Below are 22,652 nucleotides of genomic sequence, written 5' to 3'. Positions count from 1 at the left end.
GAAGAACAATCTCAGTACTATTTGTCTCAATTTATTTAAGTTTAATAGTAAAAGACTAGTTAACAATAATAATGCAGAGAAAACCTTAAGAAGGAAAGAATAATCTGAACCATTTGGCATGTGGGTGGGGGCAGTGTGTATATATGGCAGTTTTAAATTATTAGTTTTTAAATTCATTATTTTTTTTATTTTTTTTTAAATTTTTTTTTTCAACGTTTATTTATTTTTGGGACAGAGAGAGGCAGAGCATGAACGGGGGAGGGGCAGAGAGAGAGGGAGACACAGAATCGGAAACAGGCTCCAGGCTCTGAGCCATCAGCCCAGAGCCTGACGCGGGGCTCGAACTCACGGACCGCGAGATCGTGACCTGGCTGAAGTCGGACGCTTAACCGACTGCGCCACCCAGGCGCCCCTCATTATTTTTTTTTTTTAATGTTTTCATTATTTATTTTGAGAGGAAGAGAGAGAGAGTTTATACTGACAGTGCAGAGCCCAACATGATGCTCCATCTCATAAACCATGAGATCATGGCCTGAGCCAAAATCAAGAGTTGGACATTTAACCAACTGAACCACTCCAGGCGCCCCTTAAATTCAGTACTAAAAGAAAAAAAATTTTTAATATTTATTTTTGAGAGAGACAGGGAAGGGGGGGGGGGGGGGGGGGGGGAGGAGCAGACAGTGGGAGACAGAGGATCCAAAGCAGGCTCTGTGTTGACAGCAGACAGCCTGATGCGGGACTCAAAGGCATGAGCCATGAAATCATGACCTGAGCCTAAGTCACACAACTTCACCCACTGAGCCACCCAGGCACCTCGAAATTCAGTACTTTTTGATGGAAACAACTTGACCAAAAATCTGCAGAAATTTTGAAACCCATTTAAACAATGTTTAATGAAGAAAAAAAAATTTAAAGAAACTTTCATATGATGCAGCAACCCCACTTCTGAATATATAGCCTAATGAAATAAAATCATTATCTCAGGGAGATATATGTATTCTCATGTTCACTGCAGCATTCATTATTCACAATAGCCAAGATATGGAAACAACATAAATGTCAATGGATGGATGAATGAATAAAAGAAAATGTAACATACACATACAATGGATTATTATTTAGCCTTTAAAAAGAAGGGAATCTTGTCATTTGTGTAAGATGGATAAAACTAGAGAACATTACGCTTAGTGAAATAAGCCATTCAGAGAAAGACAAATATTACATGGTATCACTAAAAAAATGTGGAACCTAAAAAAAATAAGTAAAAAATAAAAACTTTTTTTTTTTAAGGCTAACTCATAGAAACAGTAGAATGATGATTGTCAGGGGTTGTGGAGTAAGGGAAATGGGGAAAAGCCGGTAACAGGATACAAACTTTCAGTTACAAATAAAGTCTAAGGATCTAATAGTGACTACCTGGTAACACCATATTGTATATAACAAATTTGCTGAGAGAATAGAGCTGAAGTATTTTCACCAAATAAATAAAACAAAAAAGGGTAAATACGTGAAATGATAGATGTGTAGATCGGCAACATGCAGAAGGATGAAACTAGACCACTTTCTTACACCATTCACAAAAATAAACTCAAAATGGATAAAGGACCTGAATGTAAGACAGGAAACCATCAAAACCCTAGAGGAGAAAGCAGGACAAAACTTCTCTGACCTGACCTGCAGCAATTTCTTACTTGACACATCCACAAAGGCAAGGGAATTAAAAGCAAAAATGAACTATTGGACCTCATAAAGATAAAAAGCTTCTGCACTGCCAAGGAAACAATCAACAAAACTAAAAGGCAACTAACAGAATGGGAAAAGATATTTGCAAATGACATATCGGACAAAGGGCTAGTATCCAAAATCTATAAAGAGCTCACCAAACTCCATACCCGAAAAACAAATAATCCAGTGAAGAAATGGGCAGAAAACATAAATAAACACTTCTCTAAAGAAGACATCCAGATGGCCAACAGGCACATGAAAAGATGCTCAACATCACTCCTCATCAGGGAAATATAAATCAAAACCACACTGAGATACCACCTCATGCCAGTCAGAGTGGCGAAAATGAACAAATCAGACTATTAGATGCTGGCGAGGATGTGGATAAACGGGAACCCTCTTGCACTGTTGGTGGGAATCCAAACTGGTGCAGCTGCTCTGGAAAACCAGTGTGGAGGTTCCTCAAAAAATTGAAAATAGATCTACCCTGTGACCCAGCAATAGCACTGCTAGGAATTTACCCAAGGGATATAGCAGTGCTGATACATAGGGGCACATGTACCCCAATGTTTATAGCAGCACTTTCAACAATAGTCAAATTATGGAAAGAGCCTAAATGTCCATCAACTGATGAATGGATAAAGAAATTGTGGTTTATATACACAATGGAGTACTACGTGGCAATGAGAAAAAATGAAATATAGCCCTTTGTAGCAACGTGGATGGAACTGGAGAGTGTTATGCTAAGTGAAATAACCATACAGAGAAAGACAGATACCATATGTGTTCACTCTTATGTGGATCCTGAGAAACTTAACAGGAACCCATGGGGGAGGGGAAGGAAAAAAAAAAAAAAAGAGGTTAGAGAGGGAGGGAGCCAAAACATAAGAGACTATTAAAAACGGTGAACAAAGTGAGCATTAATGGGGGCTGGGAGGGAGGGGAGGGTGGGTGACGGGTACTGAGGAGGGCACCTGTTGAAATGAGCCCTGGGTGTTGTATGGAAACCAACTTGACAATAAATTTCATATTTAAAGAAAAAAATCATTGCTTGATTTGGGATCCCTATCACTATGGGATCAGATAATAGGCCAGCGTTCATGGCTGATGTGGTGCGGCTGGTGGCAAAGGGGTTAAAGATCACCTTGAAGTTACACACGGCATACCAACCCCAGAGCTCCAGGAAGGTAGAATGAATGAACCGAACCCTGAAGCTACAATTAAGTAAACTATGCCAGGAAACCCACCTACACTGGGACCAGGTGTTGCCAAATGCCTTGTTAAGTAAGAATCAGGTATAGCGCCACTAAGCAGATGGGGTTCTCCCCTTATGAAATCTTTATGGGTGCCCTTTCCCAATTATCAAGGGCATAAGGGGGGGACCTAAATGAGATAGGCAATCTAACCCTAAGGCAAGAGATACAGACCCTTGGCTCTACCCTAACCATCTTACACCACTGGGTTAGGGAGTGATTACCTGTGAGTCTGACCACAGAGGCTCACCCCTTTGAACCAGGAGATGCTGTATGGGTGAAGAAGTAGAATGTCCAACCCCTAAAATCCCTCTGAAGGGGCCCGTTCACTGTCATTCCGTCCACCCCTACTGAAGTAAAGATAACCGAGGTGGGTCTCTGGATTCACCACAGCAAAATGAAGCCAGCATCTTGAAACTGGGAGCTGATTCATCAATGCCGTGCAAGCTGACCAGATGGAAGAAGCAATGTGCAACTCCAGAGGCTCTGGGAGACTGTAGCCCTGCAGTGACTGGGGACAGTCACTCCGGACGCTGACTAATCTACACACAGCAGAAGCTTGAGAAATCAATGGTCTGGTGGAACAGATAGACTGTCCCTATTTTCTATATCTGTTCCCTTACTGTGAAGAGCTGTCACCCCTTGTGTCTTGCCATCACTGTGATTCTTGCTCTACTTTTTGCCACAGGATTGGCAGAGGCCGCCCCGGCCAGATGGCAGTATGGTGAGAGATTTCTGCTAGCACTCACCTTCCTGGATAGGATGCTTCATTGGTATCGGTTGCTTCTAATCTGGACCCTTTCTGTAGACCTAGATTCCTCATCATGTGACCCATGTATTCACATAACCAAGTCAGGCCAGGGAGTCACTTGGACCTTACTATACCATACTCACTTCTTATGCCAAGGAAAAGTCCTGGGGACCTGCAGACATAATAAGACCACATATTCTATCTGCCAATGGGAGAGTCAATATACTTGCTTTGACCCACAATACTCCCCCAGTGAAGATTGTTTAGAAGTCCGATCCTACCAAGAGTAGGGGGCCTTGGTCAGCTAGACACAAATTATTAACCCAAAACAACAGGTGTCAATGCTGTTTGACATATGTGTGGTTATAGGTATTGGCCCAGAGGCATGTCATATGAACAAAGTGGGCACTTGTCATAGAGGGCCCAAGGACTCTTGATATACCATGCAGAGGCTTAGATTAGGAGCAGGAATACTGACTCAATGACAAACACGTGTGTGAGGAAAATGGTTTTGGTGCCTATACACCTGAGTTTTTATGCCCTAGCAGGAGCTGTGTTTCATGGACTACTTGGGAAAAAAGAAGGCACGACAGCATTCTTTCAGAAGGGAGTGACTACACCAAATTGTCAGTTGGGGACCTGTAATCCGGTTAATTTTACTACTCTTAACCTGGGAGACCCCTGATGGAACGGTAGCTGGCAGATGGGGATATATATCCATGGACGGGGCACAGACACAGGAACAGTGTCGTATTTTAAGAGAGTTATTGTCACACATAAGGCCACAACTCACCAGGTCTTTCATTCCTTTTATGAAGAAATGGAGAAGGGTTCTCCTCCTGTCTATCACGATGAAAAATCTATTTCTAGCCCTAGCAGAGACTATAGCCCAAACTCTAAAGATCTCTTCTTGTTATGTACGCGAGGGAACCAACATGAGGGATCAATGGCCATAGGAGGCTAGAGAATTAGATCCCTGAGAACCTTATAATGGAACAGAATGCCCCAACCCTACTACTGGGGTTTGGCTCCTCAAAACCTCAATTACTGGGGAAAAAAAAAAAACTGCCTTGCCCAGGGGGAAAGGAAGTTCACCATCTCTGTTGGAAGCTTAACATGCCTACCTAGGCCAAAGATTTTATAACTCAGGAAACCCAATGGTGGGGAACCCCAGATCACCTTGAGCCAGATCCCCACCCCTTGTCTAACTTCTCTCATCTCCAAGAGGCCTGGGACATTGTCGACACAGTCATCAAATGGTGGGCCCCAGGTGGACTATACTGGATATGTGGAAGGACAGACTACACAACACTTCCCTCAGGCTGGTCAGGATCATGTGTGCTGGGAACTATTTGTTCATCTTTCTTCCTGATCCCACTTGCCAGAGGGGAACATTTGGGAATCCAAGTGTATGGGGTCAGGGAGACTCAAAGGAAACAACATGCCCTACCAATTGGCAACTGGAAAGATAATGAATGGCCTCCCAAGTGTATAATCCAATATTATGGCCCTGTCACCTGGGCAGAAGATGGATCCTGGGGCTAATCCACTCCCATCTGCATGCTAAACCACATAATCAGACTGCAAGCAGTTGTACAAATTATAACCAATGAAACTGCCAGAGTTCTTAACTTACTAGTCATGCAGCAAACTAAAATGAGCAATGTTATCTATTAAAATTGCTTGATGTTAGATTATTTGCTTGCTTCGGAGGGAGGAGTTTGTGGAAATTTTAACCTGAGCAACTGCTGCCTACAGATAGATGATGAAGGAAAAGTCATAGAGGCGATAAATCGAATGAGAAAGGTTGCTCATGTCCCAGTCCAGACCTGGAAAGGTTGGGACCCCAGGGAGTTATTTGGAGGATGGTTTTCAACTCTTAGGGGATTCAAAATCCTCATAGGTATTATTCTCTTAATTTGGTGACCTTGCTTAATCCTACCTTGCCTAGCTCCCCTGGTTATGCAGTCTGTCTCCAGCCTCACTGACGTAATGGTCAAAAAGAAAACAGCCATGCATGTGATGATGTTATGGAAGTATAAACCCCTAACCAAGATGATGCTCTTTGACCCAAAGTAAGGGGTCCGAGCATCAATAGGGGTAACGTGGTAGAGTCCCTCCCTAAGGAATATCGTGAAAACCTAAAGCCAAGGGAAGGCGACCTGGGTACGTGCAGGTGTGCAACATTCCTCACAACTCTGCAACAAAGACCATCCATTCAGACTTTGAATGTTACTATATATGGGAGACAAAGGAGCAAAACTTGTACAAAAGGAAAACCCCCACTGCGCTAGGGGCTCAGTGTTTTGGGTACAAACCCAGTGAGCCCATGCCAGCACAATGAGTGAAGTTGCTTCCTGGACAGAAAAGGTTCAGTGTCCTGTCTCTCTGTGCAAGAATCCTGCTACAAATTCATCATCAAAAACTTTCCTATAAAGAAAACCCCAGAAGTGCACCTGGGTGGCTCAGTCAGTTAAGAGTACGACTTTGGCTCAGGTAATGATCTCGCAGTTTGTGAGTTAGAGCCCCAAGCTGGGCTCTGTGCTGACAGCTCAGAACCTGAAGCCTGTTTCAAATTCTGTGTCACCCTCTCTCTCTCTGCCCCTCCCCTACTCATTCTCTTTCCTCTCAAAAATAAACATTAAAAAAAGAAGAAGAAGAAAAAAAAAAACTCCAGACCTAGTGGTTTCACTGATAAAAACTATCAAAGATTTAAGGAAAAATAATACCAAGCCTGAAGCCTGTTTCAAATTCTGTGTCTCCTTCTCTCTCTGCCCCTCCTCTACTCACTCTCTTTCTCTGAAAAATAAACATTAAAAAAAGAAGAAAGAAAGGAAAAAAAAACTCCTGACCTAGTGGTTTCACTGATAAAAGCTATCAAACATTTAAGGAAGAAATAATACCAAGCCTACATGAATTATTTCAGAAAACAGAAGCTGTGGGAAGACATCATGACCAGTGGGGTTTATAAACTCTGCTGTGCAAAGGCAGTTTCCCTTTCAAAACTCAATCACTGTAAATCACATTAAAGTAAAAAGAAAAACCATGTGTTTATCTAAAAAGATGTAGAAATCATTGACAAAATTAAATACCTATTCATGATTTAAAAACCTCAACAAACTAGAAATAGAAAGGACCTCTTAATAAAGGAAAACGGGGTGGGAGGGATCACCTAACATTACACTTAATGATGAAATATACAGTGCTTTTCCTCTCAGACCAGTAAATAAAGGAAAAATGTCTCACTCATTTTGTCTATATAACAATGTTCTAGAGGTCCTAGCCAGTGCTATAAGACAATAAGGCTAAAGAAATAAGCGGCATAATGATTGCAAAGGAAGTATTTCCGTTTGCAGATGTCATGATTGTTTATATAGAAAATCCTAAGGAATCTACTAAGCAACTAATAGTACTAATAACTGAATTTAGCAAGATATCATTATTCATGGTTAATATACAAAAAGTATCTACTTTAAATTCTAGTGGGAAACAATTACAGTCAAATTTTTAAAAGTTCTGTTTAAGAATATCATTATAAAAACCAAAATACTTAAAACATACATTTAATGAAAACAACATACAAGACTTCTTGAAAACTTTAAAATATAACAGAGAAGGCAAAAAAAGAACTAAATAAGTGAAGAACCATACGGTCTATGGGCCAGATAGTTCAATGTTATTGAAATATCAATTCTCCCCAAATGGAAGAGTAAGTTATACAAGCTTATGTAAAGAAACTAGCAAGCTGATGCTAAAATTCCTACAGATCTTCAAAGAACCTACAATAGCCAAAACAGTTTTAGAAGGGGAAAAGTTTTTTAACTTTTTTTTAACTCTTACAGAACATGATTTAAAGACTTATTATGAATCTACAGTAATCAAGACAGTGAGTTGCTGGCATAAGGATAACCTAATGAATGAGAAGAACAGAGTTCAGAAATGGACCCATGCTTATATAACCAGTTGGTTTTTGACAACACAACAAAACAATTCAAGGGAAATAAAAACATTTTCATCAAATGGTATTGAAATAATTCAGTTTCCACATGGGGGGAAAAAAGAATATAAATGTAGCCTCACACCACTTACAAAAATTAATTCAAGATGGATCACATCTAAACATAAAATTATAAACAATAAAGAAGATAAAATAACAGGGCATCTCTACGCATAGAGTTCTTCTCCAACATGACAAACAATAACCATACATTGAAAAACCTGATATTTTTAGACTTCATCAAAATTGAAACTTTCTCATCAAAAGAAAATAAATAGGCAACCATACACTGGCAGAAAATATTCTCAATAGATTTATCTGACAAAGGACTTTATATCAAAAACTTAATTTTTCAACTTAAGTAACCCAATTTTTAAAAAATGAGCAAAAACTCTGAAAATCCTCTTCATAAAAGATGAACTCAGAGTTTTTAATAAACATATATATGACATATATGATGGACAGATACACAGATAGGCAGATGTATGTATCCGATAGATTGTGAGTGTGTGTTTCCTAGCTCTGTACACAATGAGAGAGGCTACACGTAATATTACATAAGTGGCAATGAGCATACCTAACTTCTAAGTACCATCATCCGATAAAGGGAACCAGAATCCTTGGGAGAAACTGCTGATTCCAGGGCCAAAGCAGGACAACTACAAGATAAACCTAAATCATTTTGTTACATCAGTAGGGAAGTACTCACCGAAGGGGCTCCCATTACCCAAATCTGAGACATTTGGACATCAAAAAAATTAATGATAGCAATGCATTGTAATCTATTATATAAGAAAATATGCAAGACCATCCTATTAACATTAACCAGTAAAAAAAATAGAGAAGAAAACTCTCCTTACTACAGAATGTTAACCAATAAATAAGAAAGTTATGATGCAATTATTAATTACCAATGGATGCTAAAACTAGTGTTTGGCTTAAAAAAATGGATATTTACATAGTCTCAAAGCATCTCTCTACAAATTACCTACAAAGGGAAAAACAGTAATTTTACAAAAGATCTGACACCTATCACGTTAACCAAGTGATCCAAATTAAAATCACCAATGTTGAGACAAACATCATGTCGTTGATGTATTACACTGGGAAGAATCTGACATCACTTCTGTGATAGTCCTGCTAAAAATGCATAACCCAAAACTAATCATCAGACAACCTAAATTCACAGACATTCTATAAAATCATTGGTCTGTACTCTTTGAAAATGTCAAGGTCAATAAAAACAAAGAAAAGCTGAAGAACTATTCTATATTAAAGGACAATAATGAGACAGTACAACTAGAGATGCCTGGGTGGCTCAGTCAGTTGAGCATCTGTTAATGATCTCATGTTAGGTGAGATCAAGCCCCATGTCTGGCTCACTGCTGTCAGCACAGAGCCCACTTAGGATCCTCTGCCCCACCCCCTTCTCTGCCCCTCCCCTGCTTGCACTCTCTCTCAAAAATAAATAAAATATTTAAAAAAAGAGACAGAGAGAAAAGACACATTACAACTAAATATACTGCATGATCCTGGATGGATTCTAGAAGAGGAAAAAAATACCTTCTATAAAGTACAAAATTGGACAAATTATCACCATCTGAATTGGAACTGCCATTTACATAGTATGGTATTATTATTAAATTCTCACTTTGATAAATGTACTGTGGTAATGTAAGAGAATGTCTTTGTTCTTAGTTACCTACTGAAGTATGTAGGGAAAAAATGTTGTTTGCACCATGTTTTCAAATGAGTTAAAGAAATACATACTGACAGACTGACAGAATAATAAAAATAAATGGGACAAAAAGTAAATATATCAAAAGTGGGGGTTGGGTTAAATAGGTAATGGGGATTAAGGAGGGCACTTGTGATGAGAATGGCACTTGTGATGAGAACCACGTGTTGTATGGAAGTGCTGAATCACTAAATTCTTCACCTGAAATTAATACTACACTGTATGTTAACCAGCAGGAATTTAAATAAAAACTTGAGAAAAAAAGAAAAGTAAACAATTGGTCACTCTAGCTAAAGAGCTTACAGTTGTTATTTACCATATTTTTTTTTTCCTTATATGGGCTCCATGCCCAACATGGAACCCAACATGGGGCATAAACTCAAGACCCTAAGATCAAGACCTATGCTGAGACTGGACTCTTAACTGACTGAGCCACCTAAGCACCCCACCACTGTATTTTCTTACAAGTTTACAGGAGTGAGTTACTTTTACTATTTTTTTTAAGTTTCTGTAAGTTTGAACCTGTATCAAAATAAAAATTTCTCAATAATGCTTTGTTAATATTTTAAAATAAAGCAAAACTAAATCAAATTATTATTCTCCTACTAATCAATGTACAAGGTCCACTGTTAGTCAACAGATAAATATTTACTTGCATATTCACATTAGCAAAATGCACAAATAAGCAACGAATAAACAACTACTAAACAAAAGACATGCTAAAACTAATGTTTGGTTAAAAAAAGAATATTTACCAAGTCCCATATATTTAACTATATTTAGTAAATACACTAAAATTATAAAAATTTCAAAAATAAATATTCTTTTAATGGGTCATATAGTACTATCTCTTTAAACATGTTTCTAAGCATGTACAAAAGAGTATAAAGCTTGTTTTGAGAATGTGCTTGAAAACTATTATAAATCATTAAGCCTGAAATTTAGTAAGCTAACACATATTAATAAAATTTTTCAAGAAAGCATAGACATATTTCAACACAAAGTTCCGACAACTGCTTTAATTAACAGAAATTATATTGTTCCCAAAGATACCATAACACTGCAGGGAAAACAAACACTAAGGAAAGAGTGGGTAATTAAGCTGCCTCACTGATTAATGTCTACAGTTCTGGACAAAGGAAAATGCTTTGTTCAATTGGCATGGAAAATTAGACCACTGTTGAGTGGTGGTTTAATTATTTTTATAGTATAAAACAGATAAGCATGTGGCTTCAACTGATTACTTTCAGAATCTAAAGAATATTTAAGCAGAAATATCTTACAATCTTTATTTCCAGAAAAACAGTAGGATGAAAACATTCAGAATATTACTGAAAAGGTAATAAAATATTAGACTGTCAGCTACCCTTCATATGGTGGTGGTGATTATCAGTAGGACGTGTCAGTACTCAACAGAATCAAAGCCAAGAGACTTGATCCAATTAATGCCTAGACCTGTCATCTGAAGAAATTGCAACCCAAAGATGTTAAATGATTATTTCAAGGTCACACATCTAAGTACTTATAAAACAGACCATATCCTTGGTTTCCTGACTCCTAGGAGTCTAATATCACTCTTTCCTTTATACCACACTGCATACTATGAGGTCATTTTTCTATCTGATAGCCCACATTCTGAGAACCTTAGTTGCTTCCTATGTGACTGAGTTACTGCTCATTCTGGTGTGAAAAAGAATTGAAATTAGAGAAACTCTAGTTTAAAAAAAGAAAAAAAAAAAAAAAGAAACCCTCCCCACTCCAACAAACAAACAAACAGAGAAACACTACTAAGAAGTAGTTGCCGATTTACTTCCAGTATTTCAAATCCATTTTGAGAGTATTTATATATAGAGGATCATAATCTTAACTATGTTAATCTCAAAGTTTGTCCAAGTAAAAGAAAGTAATGTCTGGTAACAATAGGTAATGTCTGGGCCACTACTAATGATAATGAATCAAAAAGTATGATCTATTTTCTTATTTATGATTGAGGAGTACAGCTGTGTTCCAGACATTCAAATCAGAGGCAGCTGAAAATCCAGCATTCATTATACTGGCTCATATGTAAAAATTAATGGTATTTCCTTACCATGAAACATTACTTACATGTCCCCAAACATGGGCAAACCATTATCTCAGGAAGACCATTTAGGCATTTAAATTAGTAATATAAGAATATCTACTTTTGGGGCGCCTGGGTGGCGCAGTCGGTTAAGCGTCCGACTTCAGCCAGGTCACGATCTCGCGGTCCGTGAGTTCGAGCCCCGCGTCGGGCTCTGGGCGGATGGCTCAGAGCCTGGAGCCTGTTTCCGATTCTGTGTCTCCCTCTCTCTCTGCCCCTCCCCCATTCATGCTCTGTCTCTCTCTGTCCCAAAAATAAATAAAAACGTTGAAAAAAAATTAAAAAAAAAAAAAGACTATCTACTTTTTACTCTACAAGGTCCAAAACACATAAAACAATGCCCACCACACAGTATGCACTCAGTAATTATTTGTAAAATGAATTACAGAAAGAGATCTCTTTTCAACCTGCCCCAAATTAGAAATATCCTACATTATAATGTTTTGTTTAGTGTCACAAATAATTTCTTATCACTATTAGGGAAGAGTCTAAGCCTTAAAAAACAGGATTCATCTCCAAACATTTTCAGTTTCACAACCCATGCCAGGCTAACAGAGACATTTTTAAAGGAAAATTCTCATCTGTACTTGTCATTAAGTATCTACAAATTTTCCTCACAAAGATTTCCAAATGCAATACCAGTAGTCTTTGAAAATCTGTCCTAAGGTCTTTCTTATGCAAATATACTAAACAGGTTAACAAAAATTTGGCTTTGCCTTGTCATAAACCTCATTTAATTAAAATAATATAGTATTGGGGCGCCTGGGTGGCGCAGTCGGTTAAGCGTCCAACTTCAGCCAGGTCACGATCTCGCGGTCCGGGAGTTCGAGCCCCGCGTCAGGCTCTGGGCTGATGGCTCAGAGCCTGGAGCCTGTTTCCAATTCTGTGTCTCCCTCTCTCTCTGCCCCTCCCCCGTTCATGCTCTGTCTCTCTCTGTCCCAAAAATAAATAAACGTTGAAAAAAAAAAATTTAAAATAATATAGTATTAACCTTACACATTTCATCAATGATTTATTTTCTAAAGATACAGTGAAACATAAAAGCCTAAGTGTTTTCCTGCTTCTTAGTAGTGTTTCTCTAAAATACAGAAACAGAAACTGAAATAATTTCTAAACTTGATGCCTTGATTTTTTAATGTGTATTGGTCTTCCAGAGAATTACCATTTTCTGGCAGATAAACCCCTTCCTACCTGCAAGAACAAAGGATATCTTCACACAAGGACAGTAGACAACGGCTTTTAAAATGTTTTGGACTTTTTTCATTTAAATTTTATCTTTTCAGATAAGTAATAGAGTCACAAGGCAATCTAGATTTATTTTGATAAACAAAAGTATATCCAATCTGTTAAGTCTCTAAACTAAGCCATAATAGACCAAGCTCAAATACTTAACATACATAGTTTGTAGATCAGGGTTTTAAAATGGGTCCTGGCATTAACAATGGCAATAACAGATAAAAGCCCTGGGGCATCTGGGTGGCTCAGTCAATGCTGCATAGGACTATGGCTCAGGTCACCATCTCAGGGTTTGTGGGTTCGAACCCCGCCTCGGGCTCTGTGCTGATAGCTGAGCCTGGAGCCTGCTTCAGATTCTGTGCCTCTCTCTCTGACCTTCCCTTGCTCATGCTGTCTCTGTCTCTGTCTCAAAAATAAACATTAAAAAAGAAAAGAAAATTAAAAGCCCTTACTTTTATGCTCTCTGAAACTGTTTTCTTATCTATAAATAAGGTGGGTAGATGAGATCATCCCTAAGGATGATTCTGTAAGAATTTTACTCATTGGACCAGGCTTTTAAATTCAATTAATAATTGTAAGACTAGAAACTGGCAGTGCCTGACTTTTCACAACTAAACTATAATAAAAACATGTTATTTTAAAATGTTTGTATTCATTATAAACATTTTTTACTAGACCATTGAAAGAATCTGAATTTTTAAGACCTTATATTTAGATGTTACAGTATGAGATGGTCTTTTAATTTTTCTTTAATAGCAACATACCTGTAGGTTGAGTAGAGGAATAAATTACACCTCTCCGTTTTCAAAAGTTACATTACAAAGACTAGGCTACAAAACTTTTATAGATACTTTCTGTTAATGAATTATTAAAAGTTAACCATCATGATAATTTACCTTAGATTAAAGGGCACAAATACGTATTTTCCAAAACAAAGAATAGGTTTTTTTCATTTTCCTGGTTTTATTAAATACAGAGAAAAGAGGCACAGGAAAAGACAGACGGAGAGAGGGAGAGACAGAGAGACAGACGGAGGGAAGGAAGGAGAGGTAAAAAGGCAGACTTTTACTACAGCTTGAAAATTCTCACTGAATTAATAAACCAAAGGAAAAAAAAATGGAAAAGATACTAGAAACAAGTATGAGAAGTCATTTCTGTGTTATGCACAGAAAAAAAAAAAGTGCATATCTTATAATTTTCTCACTGAGTTAAAGTATTTGTTTTACATTTTCATCTTTCATTTAAAAAGCTTTAAAATATTCACCAAGCAACTGTTTAATTCATAAATTAGAAAAAAACTTAAGCCATAATTATGAAAGTTATGTTAATAATTTTAAGATACTACGTTTGAAATAATTTTTAAAACAACTATTTAATCTTCTTATATTGAAACCCTCAGAGGACTGAAACGGAATCTGCTCAAACTGAAAGATCTTAAAGAGCCAGAGTTCAAGTGACTTGCCTAGGTCTCATGTTTCTGTGTTCTTTCCACAACAGCATGAATGGAATTTACAAATCAGCAAAACAAAATAAATTAGCAAATTTAAGCATTTTATCACCAAATCTAGTAGGAAACTATTCATTAGTGATTAAAATGTAGCCATGGGAGTTCACTGAGTCTGCAAAAATAAAGGCTGCCAAGTTAAAGACTTGTCTTATTGCATAAGCCATTAAAAAAGTAAAATTTAATATGAAAGAATATAAACCTTCCCTCTAATCACTGTAGTAGTCCTTTATAACTCCTCCTTCCTCTTCTCAAAATATTGAAACATTAAGAATCATTTTCTATTAGAATAATGTAATACTATGGGGAAAAAAATGAAAACTAGGTTTATATAAAAGTTACCCATAAGAAATATCTTAGTAAACATAAACTGACCATTTCCTTGAATCACAGTGAATAAGATGCACTATTAGTGAGCCTAATAACCAACTCAAGCTTTGTAGATGATAAATCTAAAACTATGAATATACATTAATACATACTTTGACCAAAAAACAGCTTAATAAAAACTATGTAATACGCACAAATGCTAAATACCTTTCAGGTATCATATCAAGCTAAGAAAACTCCCTCAGAAAATTATACTTGCTTTAAAAGAATGAAGTTCCCATTTCACATGGTAGCATTTTATAATAAAAACTGATCCAATGTTTCAGGATTCAAAGTTTTTATTTATTTTGTTACAATCCTTTTTGTCAAAGAGTTAAAATAGAAAATCTTTTTCTTGTTGGCATCTTAAAAAGTATGAAAAAAACTGATAAAAGTCAAGAAACATAAAAAATGAACTATCCAATTCTTTCACCAATGACTTTTTTAATAAAAGCTTTGTAAAGGAAGAAGGGCTGAACAAAATGTACATTCTATATAGGTCAGTGAGAGTGCAGACTTGCAACCCAATTAACTCAGGGTCTGTTTCAGTTTTGAAAAGACCATAAGCTTTAAAAAGAAAAAAAAAAATACAGGCCGCTTGAATTTTTATAAGCAAAAATAAAATACTGAAAAGAGACATCTTCATGAACCAAAAACAAGACGAAGAAGAGTATTGCTCAAAATATTGCATAAGGCTATTGTAGGATTTATTTTGCTATCCCTCGAAAAACTACAGAAGCTTCCTACTTTCCACTAGTACTTGCAACATATTCTCAGGGTTTCTATCTTGAGGCATATCCTGAGCATACTTGGAAGGATTTTCCAAAATTGTTAAAATAACTTTTAATAGACACATCAGTTTGTACCCTCAAGTTCATTTTGCCATTTAGATTTGCTTCAACCAGCACTTGATCACCCAAGTTTGCTAGCCTTTCTATAGTGCTCTTCAGAGTCTTCAAAGCAGGAAGATAAACACTAACATCATGGGCTTGCACACTGGGCTCCAGGAAATCTTCCAACACCATTCTGGGAAGCAACCTCACAGGCGATCAATCGACTGTGTACCACAACAAGAGTCCAACCTGTGGGCAATGGCAGCTCCACAGCCACGGCGAGGTGGGGGAGCCACTTATTGGTCAACTGGGGATTCAGGGCAGAGGCATTCCCTGTGCTTCTCACCGCTCTGAACAAATGCTCAGACAGCAGCTCTAAATAAATCTCATTAAACTCCTCTGAAACATCTTTCATGTGAAACCAGTGGAAGAAGTCTCCCGCCTCACCTCACACCACACTCTAGCATCACAGATGACCCTGCAGTCATCAGGCCTGAAGCACACTTGTGCTGGCACATGTGGAGCACACAGACTCTCTCCAGCTTTGATATGGTGCTGCAGATGTGAATAAAGAGCTCCATAAAGTCTTTGCCAGAAATACTGGCACAAAACTTCATGATGCCATGAGGATGGCATCCAGAGCTTGGTCAGCAGGGGACGACCCCACATGTAGCAGGTCCCAACAGAGCCAATACTCGGGTTCCACTCACCTGCAGGCCCCCTGAGAAGGGCAACAAGGCATGGCAGACATGGGGTCCCTAAAACCAAGGCCTCTGTTCCCATCTTCATCTTCCCTCTACCTCATCCCTTAAAAAGAGCTTTACCGTTTCCACTCTGCTAATTAAAAGGACAGGCATTCCACCACAGAAACTTCTAAATATTCTTTCTAAACTGTACAAAGAAAATTGAAATCATCTTTCACAGAGCCACATTTCACTCTGTTGGTATATGCATTAATACTGTCTTCATCAACCAGGACATATATGTACATACAGTTACATGTGCTTTCTAAAACTGTAGCATGCTTAGGCATACATTTGCAACTGATTTTTATAAACTATAAGATGGACATCTTTCCTCACTGGCAAATATAAATCTACATCATTTTCAGGCTGCTTAGTATTCCATTGTAGTGATGTATAATCAAAGTGACAATTTCCAATTTTTTGCTATGATGAATATGACAATGAACATTTTCCTATAAAACTTTTTGCACATTTATCCAATTATTTCCCTACAGTACATTCAAAGATGAATTACCAGTCAAAAGTTGTGCATTTAAGATCCTAACATGTACATATTACCAAACTGGCCTGCAGAAAAGCTTTATCAACACACCCTTCCACCAGGGACACTGGGTAGTAGCAATCTGTTTAATCTGTAGCAATTTGATAGGCAAAGTAAAATAAATGCTCTCAACCTGCATTGTGGGTGAATTCCATTTTAATGATCATTGCAACTTTTTATTAGGTTTATTTTCCTTGATTTTAAGACCTCTAGTAAAAACATTAACTCTCTGTCCACTTTATACACTGTGAATATCTTTCCCGGTTTATCCTTTGTCTTTTCACATTGTTTATGGTGCTCTTTGCTCTTAGGAAATTGAGTCTTTTTTAATGTCAAACCTATTAACCTTTTCTTTGCTACTTCTAGAATCATGCTTTCAAAGTCATGTTTCTGGTACTTTAATGTTGTTTTATCTTCTTAATTACCTAACTCATTTGGAATCTACTTTGGAGTATTAAATAGCTAGTTGACCAAATACCATTTCACTGAACAATCCATTGTTTTCTCCACTAGTCTGAAATGCCACTTTTATTAATGACAAAAATCCTCATTTGAGACTATTTCTAGACCTTCTATATTTTGTCCCACTGATGTATTTTGTAACTATAACATAGTTATTTTAATGAAATATTCAATAGGACAAATAACCTTTAAAAAGTTATCTTTACCATCCTGTCATAGGTATTGATCCAGATGAACTTTAAAATACTGTGTAAGATTCTAAAAATAACCCTACTAAAATTTTGATGGGATTATCATGACCCTGACATACTATATTCCTGCTTTTTTTATTTACCTCTACTAACCAGACTGTAAGTCCCAGAAGAAAAGGGTTTTTTATATTGCCATACACTGCTACACACCCAGCATTTAGAACATCCACCTGGATATCACTGACACTCAACACATATTTGTTAAATGAACAAATATATCAATTACATTGACTATCTAGATAATCTCAGGACATTTAAACTATCTACAATACTGAATCTTCCCACACATTCAAATCATTTATAACTGTCAATAAACTGTTCAGCTCTGTTCACAGAGAAGCCCATGTAATTTATCTTGAAGCCAGGCAACTTACTGAGCACTGAGTCTCTCTCAATTGAAATCATTTTCCAAATGATCTTTTCCTTAATGTTTTCTCTACAGAAAATCTTATTACCTTCAAATCCTATCATAACTTGGACGTTTGCTCTTCAATATTTATGTCTCACTTATTTTAATTGCCTGACTGCTTTTGTTATATAACTTCCAAAACAATGCTAAATAACTCCATTACTGGGGTGGCTGGGTGGCTCAGTCAGTTAAGCGTCCGACTTCGGCTCTGGTCATAATCTCACAGCTCGTGAGTTTGAGCCAAACGTTGGGCTCTGTGCTGACAGATGAGCCTGGAGCCTGCTTCAGATTCTGTGTCTCCCTCTCTCTCTGCCCTCCCCCACCCCTCCACTCATGCTCTCTCTCTCTCTTTCTGAAAAATAAAAAACATTAAAAAATTTTTTTAAATAACTCCAGTATTAGCAAGCATCTCTGTCTTACTTCTAAGTAAAGAGACTTTTTAGGTTTTATCCTCATTGCCCCCCAAAATTTTAATATCATAAATACACCACACTTATGTACTTTATGCATAAAAATTAAGATCTTTTTTTGTCCCCTCATGGGCTAATTTTCAATTACAGTTCCTGTTGAGAATACATGCTCTATATCCAAAATCTATAAAGAACTCACCAAACTCCACACCCGAAAAACAAATAATCCAGTGAAGAAATGGGCAGAAGTCATGAATAGACACTTTTCTAAAGAAGACATCCAGATGGCCAACAGACACATGAAAAGATTCCCAACTTCACTCCTCATCAGGGAAATACAAATCAAAACCACACCCAGATACCACCTCACGCCGGTCAGAGTGGCCAAAATGAATAAATCAGGAGACTATAGATGCTGGCGAGGATGTGGAGAAACGGGAACCCTCTTGCACTGTTGGTGGGAAAGCAAACTGGTGCAGCCGTTCTGGAAAACAGTGTGGAGGTTCCTCAAAAATTAAAAACAGATCTATCCTATGACCCAGCAATAACACTGCTAGGAATTTACCCAAGGGATACAGGAGTGCTGATGCACAGGAGCACTTGTACCCCAATGTTTAGAGCAGCACTTTCAACAATAGCCAAATTATGGAAAGAGCCTAAATGTCCATCAACTGATGAATGGATAAAGAAGATGTGGTTTATATACACAATGGAATATTACTTGGCAATGAGAAAGAATGAAATATGGCCTTTTGTAGCAACGTGGATGGAACTGGAGAGTATCATGCTAAGTGAAGTAAGTCAGGCAGAGAAAGACAAATACCATATGTTTTCACTCATATGTGGATCCTGAGAAACTTAACAGAAGACCATGGGGGAGGGGAAGGAGGGAAAAAAAAGGTTACAGAGAGGGAAGGAAGCAAACATAAGAGACTCTTAAATACTGAGAACAAACTGAGGGTTGATGGGGGGTGGGGAAGAGGGGAAAGTGAGTGATGGGCATTGAGGAGGGCACCTGTTGGGATGAGCACTGGGTGTTGTATGGAAACCGATTTGACAATAAATTATATTTAATATAAAAAAATAAGATCTTAAAGAGAAAAAAAGAGAATATACGCTCTAGTACTGTACCATTAGGTAGGCTGTTTGCTATTGTATTACATAGTAACAATTATGTTACAGAAAACAGCTTTCAATCCTGAAAAGTTCAGGATCACTGTCCTGTGAACAAAGTCCAGTTCACTGAAAGTCTGTTTTTAAAATTAGAAATGGACAGTGAAATCTATCAAATATTTTCACAGCATCTTTTGACATAACTTTATTTTTACCTATTAATATAATGAATTGAAATAAATTTCTTAACGAAGTAGTTCATATTCTAGGAATAAACTTTAGTTGGTTCCATTTTATCAATCCTTTAAACATTCCTGGATTTGATTTGCTACTACTTTAAGAGTTTTATATGTTAAACCTTATTTTCAGTTAGTCAGAAATTATCTTTTCTTGTACATATTTGCTCATTTATTGTAATATCAAGAAGCATTCAGTAGTTTACAAATCTTACTGAGCATTTACTATATCTGGAGTGCTATGCTGGCCTTACAGAAAGAATGTGAAGTTTTCCTAACTGCTACCTTACAGTTGTTTAATTATAGAAATATTCTATTCCTTATATGTTTCCTGTTGCTTGCTTGTAAAACAATCTACATCTAATGGATCATTAGCTAAGATTATTTGAGAATTTTCTTCATGGTTATGGAACCATATTTTATAAATCTTAAAATAGTATGTTTCAGAAAGTTAGACATTTCATTCTGATTTTCAAATTTAATATCACACTACTTTCTTGAATAGCTGTGGTTTTATCACTTTTTTCATTGTCTTCAGTATCTGTAAATATCTCTTTTTTCATGGTTAGATTTGTAAATGCTCACTGTTTTAATGATCTTTTATAATAACAGAACTTGATATAAGTTATAAATTCTACCTTCTTTTTTCAGGAGAGGTGTTCATTACCTATAGCTTCAACCTGCAGCTTCAACATTTGCTTAAGTCCTCTTCCATGCATTTTATTTTGCTTTGCTTTTCCCACCTGTCTAGATTGAATACTTAGTTCATTTGTTTTAGTCTTCCTTTAGTAATAACTTTTAAGGCCACCATTTTTCCTACTTATAGCTTTAGTCACACCATAGATTTTGGCAAGGAGTGGTTGCATTGCTCATTTGTAAATGATCCGTAGTTGCAGTTTTTATTTGTTCTTTGATCCAAGATTAACTTTAGAAAACTTTAAAAACTTCCAGTTAACAGTTTATTGTCGAACTTTTTTTTTTTAATTCCAGCTTTTACTTGCTTCATTCTTATTCCAGAGTTTGTTTACTTGTTTTGGTCAGAGAATGTAGTCCACAAATGTCCTAACTGGGGAATTTATTGAGAGTTCTCTTCTTAAATCTCTTCATTTACTTATTCACTGAGCTTCTCCAGTGTCTATTTTAGATCAGGAGTCAGCAAACTACAGCAACCAAGAAATTTGGTCTGCCCACCCGTTTTTGTAAATAAAGCTTTATTGGAACACAGCTACGTGAATTCATTTCCATGTTGTTTATGATTGCCTTCTCACTGCAACAGGAGAGATGAGTAGTTGCAATAAAAACCTTAAGGCCAAAAAAAGCCTAATATTTACTATCTCACTTTTCAGAAAAAGTCTATCAACCCCTGTTAGGTGATGGCAGGTCAGGTCAGCATCCCCTGCCTCAACAGGATTATAATCTGAAAGACTTGCAGCTGAAACTGTCTGAATTTCCAGGTATATGTTAAGGTTCCCTTCTGTTTCCAGCACTGGCATTTTCCTCACAGTGATTAGAACATATAAGAAAATAAGAGAGAAAGTAAAAAACATTGGCATATACGATGGCATTTTTATCCTGTAAATCCTAATGATACAAAACTGAATGAATCCTCCAAATATTACTTACGCTTACAAAAAGAATTTCAAAAATCGTTTTAACATCCCTTCTAGAAATTAAGGTCTGTTAAATCAGAGTTCTTGCACAGAACTGAGAGAGTTGGTACTTAGCTTTGTTTCTTTTAAGACTTGACAAGTTAGATGTTTTTCTGAATAGACTTTTTAATAGTTTTTGGCTTATAGGAAATTTAAGTAGAAAGTACAGAGAATTCCCATATACCTGTAAATATTAGTTGAGGGAAACCTCATTTAGGATGGAGTCAGGAAGCCCTGAAGGAGTTTTCCATCACAGCTTACTTCACATTCCTGGGCAGGAAGAATCCAATTTACTATCCCAGCAGATGGAAGATTTTCTCCTTGCCCAGCAACAGCTCAGCCACAACTCAGACGATGGGAAACCATCACTGTTACGTGGAAGCTAGGCATGAGTGACAGGATGATGGACCTTAGACATCTTGATGGAAAGAACCAACAGAGGACTGCCCAGAGACAACCCCATTTCACCCCTCTAGCAGGCTGTTTATGGTTACAAGATCCTGGCAGAGGAAGAGCTACGTTTGTTGTGCTTGCCCTTATCTGACCTATGTCTCTAGAATAAAATTACTGCTGCGGTTTCACAGGAAAGGGCATGCTTAGTTAGCTATTTATTGTATAATCCAAGCCTGTCATTCAAATGTTGCAACCCTAGCACCCACACAAAAGAAAATAATGGAGTTCTAGGGCCTTTGCCTCTCTTGACTGGCCCTCTTCTCCCTTGGAGTGTACTTTAATAAAACTTTTCTCACTTTACTTTCATTTATCTGTCCTGTAATTCTTTACTGTGGCAGCAAAAAGAACTGAGGCTTCTGCTAGTAAAATAAGTTTTATTTTTTAGGTTAACATCATTAATATTTACTTTATTAGAACTAAAAACCTATAGGATGCTTCAGTGGTTTTTTCATTTTTAGTTTGAAAAGTTGTAATAGTTGTGCCTAAACTTAAAAAGCTCATTCTGGGGAAGCCTGGTGGCTCAGTCAGTTAAGCATCCGACTTTGGTTCAGGTCATGATCTTACGGTTTCTGAGTTCGAGCTCCAAGTCAGGCTCTATGCTGACAGCTCAGAGCCTAGAGCCTGCTTTGGATTCTGTGTCTCTCTCTGTCCTTCTTCCATTCATGCTGTCTTTCTCTCTCAAAAATAAACATTAAAAAAAAAAAAATGGGGGTCACCCGGGTGGCTCAGTCGGTTAAGCATCCAGCTTCAGCTCAGGTTACGATCTCATAGTTCATGAGTTCAAGCCTCAAGTACCCATGATTTTCCTCTCTCAACTGCCAAGTATATAGTCAGTCTCTCTTCATGGTCCCAGG

The 22,652-nt window shown here is 37.3% G+C and overlaps 2 protein-coding genes across 4 annotated transcripts in view; both read right to left on the bottom strand.

Annotated features, from left to right (window-relative positions):
* Positions 1–22,652, bottom strand: part of EXOC2 (exocyst complex component 2) — a 285,414-nt gene that overhangs the window by 242,455 nt on the left and 20,307 nt on the right. The window lies entirely within an intron of this gene.
* Positions 15,265–16,145, bottom strand: HUS1B (HUS1 checkpoint clamp component B). The gene is given in 7 exon segments (XM_030317049.1): positions 15,265–15,348; positions 15,350–15,412; positions 15,414–15,515; positions 15,517–15,750; positions 15,752–15,964; positions 15,967–16,037; positions 16,040–16,145. Coding segments are annotated over 7 exon segments (873 nt in total).

Source organism: Lynx canadensis, chromosome B2 (genome assembly GCF_007474595.2).
Source record: "Lynx canadensis isolate LIC74 chromosome B2, mLynCan4.pri.v2, whole genome shotgun sequence".
Classification (NCBI taxonomy): Eukaryota; Metazoa; Chordata; class Mammalia; order Carnivora; family Felidae; genus Lynx; species Lynx canadensis.
Note: the sequence above shows the minus strand (reverse complement) of the source record. Positions and strands in the feature narration are given on the sequence as shown.